This window comes from Pipistrellus kuhlii, unplaced genomic scaffold, assembly GCF_014108245.1.
Source record: "Pipistrellus kuhlii isolate mPipKuh1 unplaced genomic scaffold, mPipKuh1.p scaffold_m20_p_5, whole genome shotgun sequence".
In the NCBI taxonomy this organism is placed as follows: domain Eukaryota; kingdom Metazoa; phylum Chordata; class Mammalia; order Chiroptera; family Vespertilionidae; genus Pipistrellus; species Pipistrellus kuhlii.
Genome location: NW_023425551.1, coordinates 70068705 through 70084942, shown reverse-complemented (window position 1 = coordinate 70084942; position 16238 = coordinate 70068705). Strand labels below are relative to the sequence as shown.

Below are 16238 nucleotides of genomic sequence, written 5' to 3'. Positions count from 1 at the left end.
TTTATATGTGCATCTGCGTATCCACATTCACATTTATATATTTCTCTTAGTTTCTTAAGAGAAAACAAATTATAGACAAGGAGGCTGGAATAGGTGATAGGTAAGGTCCAGTCTTACGCTGCATCATTGACTAGTATTTCTGGCATTAAAATGCTTATATCTGCCTTCCCCCATCTGAGGCAACCAAGCAGCAGGGATTTGTTAGAAATGTGTTCTCAGGCCCCTGACTCTTGTGGGGGAGACTGTGTTGTAACCAGCCCTGCAGGTGACTGAAGTGTATCAGGTGTGAGAACCACTGCCTCCCAATGCTCCCAGGAAGGACTCTAGGCTAGAGTCACAGGCAGAAGAAAAGAGCCAGGAACTAAAGACGAAACCACAGAACAGCCCACGGAGAACTGGGGTCAGAGGTGGTAGGCACTGTGGCTGGGGAGACAGAGCAGTGCGGGCCCAGGTGAATGGTACTCAGGGGAGCAGGGAACTGGTGTGGTTGTGAGACTTCAGAGCGGAAGCCCAGGCCGGCGGAAAGCGGTAGCCACAAGCTCCCCTGTTAAATCATTGTCCTCCTGCTGTCATTGCCGCTACTGTGCTGAGAACTGCTGGCTGCAGGACCCGTTTCCTGCGGTGGATCCCACAGGAGGGTCATTCCCTCTGTGACAGCCACAGCGACCCCTGACCCTGGCTATCTATCTATCTATCTACCTACCTACCTATCTATTTATTTTCTGGTTATTGATTGTAAAAACTCAAGGCATGGTTAGTTAAGGCTTCTCAGGCTGAGCTTGCATACTTTCTCCAGGGTTCTCCTGATCCCCGTTTTCATCTTCTCTTCCCTGGCCGTTAAGGAGGATGTGAATCCTCAGGGGACCGAAGATGATGCCTGCTGCTTCGCCGGGCTAGAGGTGAACTTGGCTGGACAGAGCTGCTGGGATGAGGACGAGCCTGTGGAAGCGACAAGGCAAGAACTCGGCGTTGAGGGTCTTCAGGAGGCTGATGGAGGCGGCGTTGTCGTCGAGGACGTTGCCCTGCGTGGGGAAGCCACGGCTGTGCAGCTTCCTGGCCAGGGTGAGGGCCACCAGCCGGCTGTAGCCTTTCCTGCGGTGCTCCGGCAGGGTGTAGCCGTGGCACATGGTGGCAAACTGGTCTGTGATGGACCAAGAGACCGGGCGTCCCTTCTCGTCGCGGACACACACACTGGGGAAGCAGGCGATGAGGCTGGAGAGGTACCGGCGACACTGCTCGTTGCCGCCCCGCGACCAGGTCCGGTTGAGCAGATCGGCATCAGCTACACTCAGGTAGGTGAGCCGCGGGGGAGAACTCCTTCTAGAAGGGAAGGACAGGAGAAGAGATGTGAACACAGGGTCACGTGACTTCCAACAACTCCTCCTCTCTGTAGACTGAGTTAAGGGGAGATGCCATCCCCGAGATAGGGCCTACCACATATGAAGACATTGTCGGGGAATTAGGTTCCATCTCTCCCCCATTCACAGACATCTTGCAGAATTTCATTTCTGATAGGACCAAGTGCTCCTTATTTCAAGTTGATGTCTTCCTTTCTAATTTTATGCCAATTTCTTACCGTCCTCGGTATAGATTAAGGCAAGTGGAACAACTCTCAGACTTCTAAGTCCTGATTTTATTGACACCTTCCCTGAAGCCCTGAAAAGGCCTGATTCTTGGGCCCCAGATCTTTTGGTTTATAAAAAAAACCCAGCTGGGGTGGCTCAGTGGTTGAGCATTGACCCACGAACCAGGAGGTCATGGTTTAATTCCCAATAGGGCACATGCCCAGGTTGTGGGCTCAATCCCCAGTGTGGGATGTGTAGGAGGCAGCTGATCAACGATTCTCTATCATTGTTGATGTTTCTCTCTCTCTTTCTCCCTCTCCCTTCCTTGCTCTGAAATCAATAAAAATATATTTTTTTAAAAAAGTGTTTTAGGATAGAACAGTGGTCGGCAAACTCATTAGTCAACAGAGCCAAATATCAACAGTGCAACGATTGAAATTTCTTTTGAGAGCCACATTTTTTAAACTTAAACTTCTTCTAACGCCACTTCTTCAAAATAGAGTTGCCCACGCCGTGGAAGAGCCACACTCAGGGGCCAAAGAGCCGCATGTGGCTCGCGAGCCGCAGTTTGCCAACCACTGGGATAGACCTTCTATTTTGATGCATCCAAGCCCAGAAAACAAATACAACCTTCACACTCCAGGCATATGTAGATGCTCAAAAAATGCTAGCTCTGTCCTGGTCGGACTGGCTCACTTGGTTGGAGCATGGTCCTGTGCACCAAATGGTGGCGACTTATATTCCCTTTCAGGGCACATCCCCAGGTGGCGGGTTCAGTCCCCAGGAGGGGAGCAGTGGGGAGCAACCAATCAGTCATGTTTCCCTCTCTCTCCCTTCCTGTCTCTAAAAATCAATAATAATAAAAAAAAAATTCTACTTCTTCCAGACCTTCCCCTAAAAGGTTTGGAGAAAGGTCTAACATCTCATGGCATTAAGGTAAAGATTAATGATAACAATTGGTGCCATTTCTAAGAGCCACGGTGGGTTATTTGGTTGAAAGCCTATGGGCTGGCTGTGTTTCAGGATTTGCTTTTGTTCTTGAAGTCAGCACTGGTGAGGCCGCTCCCGGTGACTGCGGAGAGACCGGTAACATCATCCTAGCGAAGACCTTCTTTATAAAGCCCGAGCTTGTGCTTTCTTTTCATTAGTTCCGCAGTGTTAGCTCCCATCCCAGGCATCCTGTGGGCCCTGGCACTGGGACAATTGCCTAACCACTAAGCAGGGGTAGAAAAATAAATAAGTACAAGCAGTAACTGGCTTAATAGAATTTTTTTTTTTATATTTAAGTTTCAAAAGTGACCTTGAAATGAAAGCATTGCTGAGACTAGCCAAGTGCTTCAGGGGTTATACTACAGACTGTGACCTTGTATCTGAAGGGCAGGGTACACATTTGGGTGATGATTCTGTTAAAAGACAGTTGTCTAACTTCCCATGCAGAAGGGAGCAGTTTAAGTCAAAAATTGATTTTAAAAGGCCTGATTGGGGATAGAGGAAAAATTTAAATAACACCTCAGGGATATGACAGTAAATAGGCTGTGGAAAACCCTAACACTCTAAAGGACAAATAGCTTGGGTTTTTTTTGTTTTTTGTTTTTAACAAAAGTAATGTAAGAAATATAAAATGAAACGAAAGGGGAACCTATATATTAACCAATTGCAACCAAGAGATATATTAACCTATATGTTAAGAGAGATATTAACCTATATGTTAGAGAGATATTAGTCAATTAACCTATATGTTAAGATATATTAACCTATCATAATAGAGAGATATTAACCAATGTTAAGAGAGATATTAATCAATAAGGTATGAACCTTATTTGGATGCTATTCAAAACTGATAAATGTCATGGTAATTTGGGAAATGTGACTACTAACTGATTATTTGACTTGGAGGAAATATTGTTAAAAAAGAATGCCAGGTGTTGTGCAGGCAGAGTTAAGATGGCAGGCTTGAGGCCACTACCGATATGATGATAGGTGCCAGGTTGGCCTTGGCTGATGTCGGGCAATGTGACTTTCTGGAGGTGCCCTGCCAATCCCGGAAGTGATGTGCATTGCTTGTTGTGCCTGCCTGTGCACGTGTGGTTTATGCTAAGCACCTGTTTTCCGCTGAGATTCTAGGAAATTGACATAATCTAGGCAGAGGTGCCTCTAATACCAGTCCGATCACATGCTGTCACAACTCATTGCTGGGGAAATTACCCATTTCATGTGATTCTACCAGGAATGGACTCTAGGAAGCTTGTGCCTGGTTTCCTCTGGACTTAGCCAAAGCATCTTAGTCTTTTTTTGATTTTGATTTGAATCTTTTCATTGTGATAAATGACAATATGGATTGGGTCCTGTGAGTCTTCCTAGTCTATCATTCTCCTATCACACAAGTAATATTAGTAAATTTTTAAGAATCCTTATCTTTTCACTGTATACATATAAAAATCATTCTTTGATATTCTCCTTCCCCAAATAATTCCAAATAGCCTCTGTTGTCTGAGCCCAAACAGATATATATATATCTTTTGGAGATATATATCAGAATGTTTAAGAATAATGGATAATGTCTGGAGAATTTCCTTCAGAATAATCCAAGAGTGGAAAGAATAGAAAGGAGTATGGATAAAATAAGACAGCTCACCTATTGATGGGAAGGTTTATTATACTACTCTCTGTACCTTTTGTATGTGTTTGAAAATCTTCATACCTGGAGGAGAAAAAAGTAAAGTCCAGCCTGGCTGGTGTTGCTCAATAGTAGAGCATCAACCTATGAACCAGGAGGTCACAGTTCAATTCCCAGTCTCCCGGGTTGCGAGTTTGATCCCTTGCAGAGGGCGTGCAGGAGGCAGCCGATGGATGATTCTTTCTCATCATTGATGTTTGTTTCTCTCTCTCTCCCTCTCCCTTCCTCTCTTAAATCAATTTTTAAAAAGTATATGTATATTTTAAACAGTAAAGTCCAGTTGCTTTATGTAACTTAGAAGTGTCCATTCTTGTTTAGGTTTAATGTTATTCTGTTCGGTAATTCTTTCAACATATTTCATACAAGTGAAAAAAAACTAACATTTACCAAGCTGGGTACTTTTCAAGTATCATGTTTCATTTGCTTATGAAAAACAGATAAGGAAGATATTATAGATTAATTTTCAAGAAGAATTGATTGAGGCTCAGAAAGAAGCAAAAAAGTAGGTAAATGACAGAACAGGACTCCAAAGCACGAAGAAAATAAGAATGCAGATATGAGCCAACACGTGTTTGGAAGAATTGAACTCGGATCCGGCTTTGTGGGATTTGTTTCCTGGCTCTACAGTTCACTCCTGTGTGTTACTTTGTTCAAAGGTAGCGGTCGGCAAACTGGGGCTCTTGAGCCACGTGCGGCTCTTTGGCCCCTTGAGTGTGGCTCTTTCACAAAATACCACATGTGGGCGAGCATGTACAGTGCGTTTGAAACTCCATGTGCAGAAGTCGGTTTTCGGCCTGGGTGAGTCTATTTTGAAGAAGTGGCAATAGAACACTCACGAGGCCTAAGTGCTGCATGTGGCTTGCAAGCCGCGGTTTGCCGACCGCTGTCCAAAGGGAATGATAACAGCACTACTTCGTAGGGTTGTAGAACGGGTTCACATGGTAATCTATTGAAAACATGTAGTGCCTGGCTTATAAGAGCTCCATGCGGCTCAGTTACATACCCTCATCTCTGAAACAACAAAACAACCACCACCACTTGAGCTCCGACAACAGAGGCGATTTAGAAATATTTGGGGAAGGAGGATATCAAAGAATGATTTTTATGTGAATACAGTGAAAATTCAGGACTCCTGAGTTCACATGTTACTATGGACAAAGACACTGATTCGATTTTGTAGGAAATTATGAGCAGGCAAGCACAGCAGAAAGGAAAGGAATACACACACACACACACACTCACACACACACACAGACACACACACACAAATTTAGACTCAATAGCCCCAATTCAGGGTACCACTCTTGGTACTTCCGTAGCACTAAGTCCTATCCCAAATGCAGACACTGGATTTACATACAGGAGACTGGTGTCTGGAGGAGCTGAGACCGGGGGCAAAATGACTGCCTTGCTGGAAGTTATCTTCACATCCAACTGCTTGGAGTCGGCAACAGCTTTGGTAACATCATACAGCTCACTCTGCAGCCCTGGGTAAGGAAAGACATCAGGAAAATCGCAGCATTTTATCTGAAACCACAAAGAGGAAATTCGATGCAGTGTTTTTGAACCTATCATCAATACCTCCGTGCATGATCCTAACCACTGTGTATTTACAAATGAATCTTTACAACTACTCCCTATCTGATTTTCAAACTTAGTGCAGGGTTTTCAAATTCCCATCATGTTGCCCGTGGTGATCACTAATGTCCATGGAATCTTCTGATGGAGACATCCCCTAGGCCAGTGGTCAGCAAGCTGAAGCTCTCGAGCCACATGCAGTTTGCCGCTCTGTTGACTGAGTTTGCCGACCACTAACCTAGACTCTCGATTCCAATAATTACAGGCTGTTGTTGTTCCTTGTGATTAAGCCCCTATCCCCTCGGCTCGGGAGCCGTGGTTTGCCGACCACTTCCCTAGGCATTTGGAATGTCTTGTGGGCATTTGGATTTCTCTGACTTCTCAGGGTGATCGGGGAAGAGACATGTTACAGCAGCTGGGAGTGTAAAGAGCTGAGATTCATTTGGCTTGGAATTCTCTCTTCCAGCCTCGTGGCGTCATGCTCACTGCAGAAATATAAACAGTGTTGGTAAGAGTTATCGGGAGCTTAACTCAACCAACCCCTCGCGTTTACCATAGCTATACTCTGTGATCTGCAACTCTCTAGTCAGTGCTTGCCCTGGGCACTGCTTCCCAGTGGACAGAAGAGTGACCGGCCTGTTCTGACAGCTCACAGCGTGGCAGCCTCGCTTTTGCTTACTAGGCCTAACTTGCCCTGCTTCTCCAAATCCCCACTGCTCTGTCCTCTCCCGTCAGCGTCCTGTTGGATGGCATCCTCTGGACAGTGACTTTCCCACTCCCTTCCACGCTAACGTCTTGTTTCCTCCTCTCAGTAAGTCACTTCCTCTTGGCAAAGACACGACTGTTAAGTCATGCTGATCTCAGTCTGATACCTAATCCTTGGCTCCTCCCTCAGGGAGTAAGTCTAAGAAAAGACGAGGAAGTCTTCAAGTTAATACCATCAACATTATAGATGCTGTGGCTAGCATCCCACGTGATAATACTGAATTAGATCTAAGTAATCTGAGGGGAAATAAGAGGAGGTACTTATTTCCCTACTTATAACCAAGTGTGCATCCTTAAACACGATAGTTTGATTCTCCCCTCCCCCCCCTTTTTTTTTTCCTCCTTTCCCCCGTAGGGATGGTAAGGATGATAGTTCAAAAAAGGTAGAGATGGTAGTTCAAACAGAATTTCTTTCTCCTGAGGTAGACTGAACCAGTTCTTTCCAAAAGTCAGATTAGCCCTGGCCAGGTAGCGCAGTGGATTACACCATCACCCCGATCCTCCACCAAGTTGTGGGTTTCATCCCCAGTCAGGGCACATACAAGAATTAACCAACGAGTGCATCAATAAGTGGAGCAACAAATCCATGTTTCCCTTTCTCTCTCGCCATGCCCCACCCCCCCATTAACCATTTGTATACCATAAGCATCTATAAACACAAGTGGCGGACCTTTTTAAATTAAATTCAAAATATTGTGGCACTTAACTGGTTAATAAATAAAAATTTAAAAATCAGATTGACATTTATTTAAAAAACATTTAAAATGATAACATATACAGAAAACTTCAAAAAAGAAACCCACCCCTAAATGCGTAGCTTAATAATTATTACATATTTTAACCATGTACTACTCAAGCCTCAGCTACCTTCTATTTACCACTCCTCCCAATCACAATTCCTTTTCTTGCCTCTAAAAATAGCCACTATCATCGTTTTTATGACGATAAAACACTGTTTTCTTTATAGCTTTATTATTCAAGTGTGCATCCTTAAACTCTATAGTTTGATTTTACCCATTTTTTTTGTCTTGTAAATCTTTTGATCTAAAGGTTTTCTTTTGATTCCCACTTCCTCTTTTAAAAATTATTTCCATTTATTTGTTCAAGAACCCAGTTGTTTGCTGGGTAGCGTGGACTTTGCTCATTGGCTTGACCATATTCTTCTGTCCACTTTTAACAAACGGTTCTCTCCTTTCTCACCAAAGACAGGAATTGCCACGGATTGTTTTGCCTTTTGTCCTCCCACCTCGCACCTCCACAGACAGGAGGATTTGCTAACGGGATGAGCCAGATTCAGGACATTCATTGGACCATAGTTACCCGTGGGCAGGCTTCCAAAACTTTTAAGTTAGTGCTCACGTAGACAAGCTCTCTCTCGCCCATGCAGCTAACAGTGAAGCAAAGAGCCTGGCCTGCCTGGGTGCTGTATACTTTTTCCTCACTTCTCTCACATGGCAGACACGGGAGTTGGGCTCCTCTGAGTAGGTTAGTGGCTTAACCCTGGTTTAATATTGTTTGTGTTGCTGCTTTGAACACCCAGCACTGAAGCAGCGTGATCTGTCCAGGCAGCCAGCTCGTCGCTCCGATGAGAGCCTGCCCTGTGGCAAAAGTTTGGACACGAATGTCAGTAGACAGGCTTGGGAATTGTTCAAAGGATGGAATGCATATGGCAGTAGACAGACTTTTGGGCAGGATTTGGGAATGTTATGAAAACAGCATCTTAATCAGGTGCTCTGATTAAGATAGTGAACCTACTGATGGTCTCTTAGAAGCTCTTCAGTATTCCAAGCAGATTCTAGCTATTGTCACAGAAGCCAATATAGCCAGGAGACCACGTCAGAAGCCACGGATAACACCTGCTCTGACTTACATGCTGAGTGAGGGGCCTTTGCCACTCCAGCTATATTAGGTGCTACTAATTCACATCTGTCCCCACCAAGCCTTCAGGAAGAGGGGATGAGACCATCTAATTGACTGTAACTGACTCATGGCTATCAGCTTAGCCTGTTGGAAAAAGAATATTGGCAATTGGTAATGCTGGATTCAGATGATTTGAAGATTGTAGGCCTATAGCACCACTATCCACCCAATTACAGCCATAATTCTCACACCAAGGAAGAGGTGTACTCATCTCCACATTGAAGTAACACTGGTGAGAACATTTTTCTGAATTGGCTACACAGAATCAAACCATGTGTCTCTTCTAATCAGAGTAACTGGGGTAAATCTGTAAAGGTGAGGGATGGTTAGAACGTCCTCCAGAAGGTCTCTCTGAGCATTTGCAAATGGATTTTATTCAACATCCCACCACCTCCTTAGATTATGAATATGCATTGGTTATTGTTCATAGATGGACACAAGGAGACCTCGTGAGAGGGTGTCAGCTGTATGTGACCGAAAAAAATGACCAGACTTCATATTTCTAACATGGGGATTCCTGCCTTCAATGTTGAAGGATCAAGGAACTCATTCCACTGGAACGATTACAATCAGGAATTCATGGCCTGTATTAACCCCCGAACATTATGACAAATTGAACAGTAAGTGACGCACTGAAGCATAAACTGTCCATCTGAACTATCAGAAAATTTTAACCTGCTTCTTCTACCTTGGCCTATAGTTCTTCCAGTAGCATTGGTGGCCACACCGTTATATCCTGGGAGTTCACATATATCCTTTCCTTATAAAGTCACTTCAGGATATACGAAGCAGATTAGCCCTTTCTAGAATTATTTGCTTCCGAAAGAAGAAAAGCTTACCTGTTGGCTTAGATTGAAGTTAGAGTTATTTATTTATTTATTTTAATATATTTTATTGATTTTTCACAGAGAGGAAGGGAGAGAGAGAGCTAGAAATGTCGATGAGAGAGAAACATCGACCAGCTGTCTCTTGCACACCCCCTACTGGGGATGTGCCCGCAACCCAGGTACATGCCCTTGACCGGAATCGAACCTGGGACCTTTCAGTCCACAGACTGACACTCTACCACTGAGCCAAACCGGTTTCGGCTGAAGTTAGAGTTATTTTAAAAGGCTGTAACAGCAAAGGGTTAAGAGTAATAAGGAAAAAGATGCTGATACTCACTGATATCCCTATTACATAACAGTAAAAAAATCACTTAAATGCAGCCCCATTTCAATGGCCCAAAGCCAAGTCTCATTAGGAGTACCAGTAAAAGTATTTTTATAGAACTATAATACATGAATTATAAAATATAGAAAATGAATAGACATGTGTTTGTACATCTGTGTGTATATATAGCGTATATGTGAAATATGCATATCTGTCTATCTGACATATGTGACTAAAAGGATTTAACGATGGCCTAGTGTCTTGCCCTTGACCTCACCTTGTATGTGAAAAGCCTGGTCCCAGTTGATAACATCACGCTCTTCCAGCAGCCGTCGGTAAACTCTCACATCCTTGTAGAACACAGCATAGCCGTTTGTGTAATGGTCCAGGTTGTCTGTCTCAGCCTGGGTCAGAAGACACACCATAAATACGCATCCTCTATCAGCGGTCGCCAACCGGTGGTCCATGGTCCATGAGGTCTGAAAGGTTGGCGACCGCTGGTATAAGGAAACCTTTGGACTAGCTAACTGAAATTTTAGATGGCGTGGATACCATTAGCTGTGCGTGTCCAGGTAATTCCCATTAGCGAACTCAGTCACCGGGGTGGTTACGTGGGAATGTGGCTAATACCCTGTGAGGGAAAGCACACACACTCGGAGCCATTGCTTGACTATCTCTTCTAGTATTAGGGAGGCTTTACATTTATTTCACAGACTTCCGGGACTTGTAATTTATTTGTAAAAATATAAAGGCTGTGACTCAAGGGACGCTCCAATAAGAATTAAATGGAACTCTCAGAACTGTCCTAATGTGGTCACGGCAGCACGTCTTTGATGACTTGAGCCTCTCTTTGGTCCCAGAGGCAGAAGTGGGCAGACGCTGCCTTTTTCCCGTGTTCTTCCATATTCACACTCGTGACCAAAGTCCCCATCGTCACACAGGATCATCATCCCAGTGAAAACACTGGTATATGCAAGTATGCATGCTTTCTGCTCCTAGAGATTATGAAACATTAAAGATACAGTTTACTGAACGCATTTAGGCTAGAGATTTTCTATGCATCCGATACTCCAAAGACAGGCAAATTAGAATCCACGGATGAAACGTTTAGCTTTGTAAGCTAAAGTATTTGGCTGTGAGAGTTATAATATCCCCCACTCCTAATCTTTTCTTTCTAGTTGATGCTAACTCTTATTATTTTGCCTTTCAATACTTTACCTCTTTCTGACGCCGAGTGATGATAGCGTTGAAGTCTGGCCATGAGTCCAGTACCACTTCCTTTTGAAAGGGGTTCCCACGATTTATGTTCATCACTGCTCCATACACCTGAGTCAGAGAACCCAGAGAGACAAGCCAATGCATCACCAGCTGTTGCATATTGCCCTTTTCACCTCTTGTTCTACCGAAGAATTATGGCCCTCAAAGCAGATATTATAAATGTACACAACATACAAACTCCCCCCTTAATATTTCATCAGTGCACATGAAAACTGCTAAAAAGTCTATGAAAGCCTAAGAAAATTCTCCCTAAACTTAGTGCTTCACAGTACAACTAGGAGAGGTACTAAATCAGCAAACTGCAGCTCGAGAGCCACATGTGACTCTGGCCCCTTGAATGTGGCTCTTCCACAAAATACCAGGCTTGGGCAAGTCTATTTTGAAGAAGTGGCATTAGAAGAAGTTTAAGTTGAAAAATTTTGACTCTCAAAAGAAATTTCAATTATTGTACTGTTGATATTTGGTTCTGTTGACTAATGAGTTTGCCGACCACTGCATAAATCAATAGGCTTACTAGGTGAGTGCTGGGCATATAGGTTAGCAATAAACATTATTGAATGAATCAGAATCTCTTGTATGGCTTTGGGGCTCATACTTCTTTTAGAAGTTCCACAGGTGATTTTGATGCTCCCTGCTTTTGAAGTTATTATGCTATCTAAAAATAACCTGTGAAGTGTAACTACTCCTTCCACCCTGAGTTACAATTAAACATCACAAGATAGTGAAATGCACACCCCCCCCCCCCCCCCAATAAGCCAAAACCACACCCCTGTATTTCAGATTTGATGGAGCAAGGCTCTGCAGGTATTCTCTGAGGACAGTCACTATGTCTCATTCATGATTACATCTATGGAGCTTGACACAGCTGATCAAATGATTTTTACAAAGAATATATATATATAATTGATTTCAGAGAGAAAGGGAGAGGGAGAGATAAAAACATCAACGATGAGAGAGAATCATTGATTGGCTGTCTCCTGCACACCCCCTGTTGGGTGGAGCTTGCCCCACCTGAAATCGAACCGTGACCTTCTGGTTCATAGGTTGATGCTCAACCACTGAACTAGGCTAGGCTCAAATGCTTTTTAAAAATTAATATTTTTTTATTGATTTCAGAGAGGGAGAGAGAGATAGGAACATCAACGATGAGAGGGAATCATTGACTGGCTGCCTCCTGCACGCACTCTACTGGGGATTGAGCCTGCAACCCGGGCATGTACCCCTGGCCAGAATTGAACTTGGGATCCTTCAGTCTGCAGTCAGTAGATCCTTCAGTCTACTGAGACAAACTGGCTAGGGCTCAAATGCTTTTTGACTAAACACTACTAAATAATAGTATTGGAATTCTCTGTGGCCTTCCATATTTTTTTCTCTACTAAGAATCAAAGATGTCTGTCCTACAATTCCCATATGTCATCTGTGTGGTTCTAGAGTCGGAAAAGTGTGTGGTAATGAGGAGAGCTGAGCTCTAGGCCAGTGTTCATAGATAAAAACTGGAAACAACCTGTTCACCAGAAGTGGAAAAATAAATCAATTGTGGCATATTCGTACTCTGGATTACAAAACGGCAACACAATGCTGAGCAAAGGAAACAGGATGCAAAAAGATACTTCCTCTGTGATCCAACGTATATAAAAAAACACGGGAAACTAAATGACGGCTTTAAAAGTCAGGATGATGGTTACTTTGGAGGAGCGTTGGTGGCCGGAGGGGCAGTCATGTTCTTTCTTGGAGTGGAGGTTATTCAGGTAATCCTTCGTGCAAATTCTCTGAGCTGTGTAAGTACGTATGCATGCACACTTGTTTGTTTTTTAAATCCTCACCCGAGGATATTTTCTCCAAGAGAGTGGAAAGGAGGGAGGGAAGGAGGAAGAAAGAGATAGAGACACCAGCATCTCTCACATAGATTGGCTGCCTTCAGTACCCACCCTGACTGGGGCTGGGGATCAAACCTGCAACCCAGGTACATGTCCTTGACCAGGAATCAAACCCCCGGCCCTTTGGTGTGCAGGTCAATGATCTAACCACTTAGCAACACCAGCCAAGGCTCTTGTGAGCACTTTCTAGTATATGCTTTATTTCAGTGGGGGAAAAAAAAAAGTAAATTATAAGGGCATTAGTACCTATGTTTTACCTCCTCTATCACTTAGTTCAAATTACCTCAATACCTAGAACATTTTCCAACTAACTCTTTTGGTTTACCCAATCTGGGATTTCACTCAAATCTTCTCAAGGAACGTATTTTTCCCAGGGTAGTATGGCTGATACCAATGTGTAACATGGGTCACACTTAGTGAAAATCCAAGAACTAAAGTAAACTAGAAGGGTAATGGCTTTTTCTCCTAATCATTTCATCTGACTTGTTCTGTTAACCACTCAATGCTGGTCTGCTGATCTTACAGATATTACGGAGTAATAAGTTTATCAAAGTGGTTTCCCAGAGGAAGACAACCACACTTATTCAAGAACGGAGCTTAAGTATGCTTGGAAGGCTTCTAGAAGGGTTAAAGGGAGAACTTGCTGAAATAGTCAGATTCTGCAAGAAAAAACAAAAAACAAAATACATAGCTTGCCTGCCAAATATTTGGAACCAATAGCAAGATTTCTCATTGACTGAAAACAAACCAACCCTTCCAATAGTTATTTCAAAGGGTGAGTATTGAGAGGAGATAGGAAGTGGCTGGGGAAAGTAAAGATGCTGGAGGAGTGAGCAGTTAGAGCTTGTATGGAAATTTGGAGAGATGTTTAACACTAACATCAGATTACAAAGTGCATAGTCATAAACTCCAAAGAATGGGAGAAGGGTTTCCTGGCTGGTGTTTCTGTGTTTAGAGCAATGACCTGCGCACTGAGGGTTCCATTCAGGTCAAGGGTACATACCTGGTTGCAGGTTCAATCCCCAGCCTTGGTCTTGGTATGTGTAGGAGGCAACCAATCGAGGTGTCTCTCTCACATTGATTCCTCTCTCTCTCTCTCTCTCTCTCTCTCTCTCTCTCTCTCTATCTATCTCTCTGTCCTTCCCTTCCACTCTCTCTAAACAGTCAATGGAAAAATATCCTCAGGTGAGCATTAACAACAGTAACAACTGAAATCCTATGTAATAAAAGCTAAAATGCTAAGTGTCCAGTCATCTGTTCAACCATAATATGCTAATGATGTTCTAAGGTTGCTCAACCACTCACTATGACCAGGGGGCAGATGCTCCTACCAGTAGGTTAGCTTGCTGCTGGGGTCTGGCGATTGGGACTGAGTGACATGGGCCAGACATGCCCTGGAGCCCTCCCACAGTCCCTCCCTAGCTGGCCTACCTCTCTCATCCCTCCCTGGCCCTGATCATACACCGGTGAGCCCCTTGGGCTGGTCTGTGCCCTCTCACAATCCTGGGACCCCATGGAGGATGTTGGAGAGCCCGTTTCAGCCCAATCTTGCAGGCCAGGCCAAAGGACCCCTGGGCCTCAGAAAAAAAATAAAAAGCAATGGAAAAATCCTTGGGTGAGGACTTAAAAAGATAGCATATATGCACAACTCATGGATACAGACAATAGTGTGGTGAAGGCCTGGGTGTGTGTGGAAGGGGTCAGTGGGAGAAAAAAAGGGGACATCTGGATTACTTTCAACAATAAAGATAAAATTTTAAAAAAACAATGGAAGAAGAGCAAACAACAAAATTCCTTTATCTTTTTTATCTCTAAAGGAGGTAGGGTAACACATTCTTGGTGAAGATTAAAAAAAAGTGTTAGGAAGTTGTTGGAGGCTAAAAAAACTGAAATCCTCTGTGTGCTAAAGTATTATACAAATACAATAATTATAATTTTAGGGCTTGTCATTTGTCTTGATTATAACGTCCTCCATGACCCCATAAAGGTCACTGAATCCTTTTCAGGTCTCTCTGCTAAAAGCGTTAGTTAAACACGTTGTCAGAGAGATTAGCTGGTCATCTCATTCCATTTATTCACCTCAGTGCAGCGTTCAAGACGGGGAAATTAGGTCAGCTGGTCCATTTGGCACTTTTCCAGCTGCATGCTTCCACTCTATCTCTCCGATTTTCCCTGCCACAAACAGTTTAAGCACAATCAATAAGGCAAGGTAACTAGATTTAACCAGTAGAGGGCACGAGGACGTTCTTTAGGTCACTTTTGTTCCAATTTTAGTGTAAATAAGAGTTATCCGAGGTTTTTGTTAAACATATAGGTCCTTGGTCTCTATTCTCAAAAATCCGATTTATTATATCTCTTCTAGGTTATTAGCAGCCACACATTTGAAAACCATTGTTGTCAGGCTCTCGACTCAAGAGACTCAACCCTCAAAGACAATGTTCATGCATTCTCCATTTTTTTCTTGGAGTGCTTCAAATATTTCTCACATTGAGTTATGATCTTTGATTAACATCATTCACAGTAACTCTGAGTCCCAGTAAGCCCTCAGGGACTTTTAGAAGATTTCAACAGATAGAGGCTAGATGACCATGAAAACTACTGAAAATGCTTCCAAAATAAAGCTTTCAAAATAAACAGGAAAGGAATTTATAACAACCCCTAAACTTCAGTTCCACTGTGTACACATTCTTACCAGCAGTGCTCACCAGTCCATTCCCAATGGCCATTAAAAACATTTAGAACTCTGATCGACCTTAAAAACAGTCTAGTCCAGCGTGACCTAAATTTCCCAGGAGTCATCTAAAGTGACCATCAGGAATATAATTATCTGGGTCAGACCCACAGTCCATTGAATCAGTCTCTTGCAAGTGGGAAGCGGGAGCTGTGGACTTAACAGGTTGCCCCAGAGTCTTATCACTGGCAACTTTGGGAGACAGCTACCGGTTGGACGTTATTTTCACAGATCAACACAACAGAGGAATAAAATGAAACACAAGCGCACAGTACCTTGAGTGATTCGGGAAAGTGACTCTTGAGCACTTTTTCCAGTGTCAGTAACTTGGTAGCACAGTTTAGCACCAGCATCTTCCCCAGAGCTCTGGCAGCTCGCACCTGGTAGAAACAGTAAAGGTCTGCATTTAACTTTTGCCTGTTAGCATTATGAATCCACTTGGGAACATCCTGGAGAGCCTGTTTTCCCTGGCTGTGATTCTCAATGCCATTACTCCCCATGAAGAGGGGAGGAGGAGGAGGAGAGTGAGGCCCTGGAATGGTAAATCAGAAAACCCCTAGAAATGGAAAATGTTAATGAGATGATTCTGGAAAGAGGTATCTCCACTAGGTAAAGCCTTCGTCATTTACACATGCATAGTGTTCTCCTTCGGGACGCAATAGCAGTTGTAAATTTACGTGTATGTGTGTTTCTTT

The 16238-nt window shown here is 43.4% G+C and overlaps 1 protein-coding gene across 1 annotated transcript; it reads right to left on the bottom strand.

Moving 5' to 3' along the window:
- Nucleotides 1-281: 281 nt before the first annotated feature.
- GLYATL3 (glycine-N-acyltransferase like 3) lies at nucleotides 282-15896 on the bottom strand. Its single transcript, XM_036413814.2, has 5 exons — nucleotides 15819-15896; nucleotides 10876-10983; nucleotides 9935-10061; nucleotides 5579-5729; nucleotides 282-1323 (listed from the first exon to the last, which is right to left on the bottom strand). The coding sequence occupies exons 1-5, from the start codon at nucleotides 15894-15896 to the stop codon at nucleotides 894-896; spliced, it is 894 nt and encodes a 297-aa protein (XP_036269707.1). The 3' UTR covers nucleotides 282-893.
- Nucleotides 15897-16238: the final 342 nt, after the last annotated feature.

Coding starts and splice junctions, on each gene's coding strand:
- GLYATL3 (XM_036413814.2), bottom strand. CDS start 15,896: ATGCTGGTGCTAAACTGTGCTACCAAGTTACTGACACTGGAAAAAGTG. Junction 10,062..10,875: donor TCACTCGGCGTCAGAAAGAG/GTAAAGTATTGA, acceptor CTTCTGACCCAG/GCTGAGACAGACAACCTGGA. Junction 1,324..5,578: donor GTAAATCCAGTGTCTGCATT/TGGGATAGGACT, acceptor GTCCTTCCCTTC/TAGAAGGAGTTCTCCCCCGC.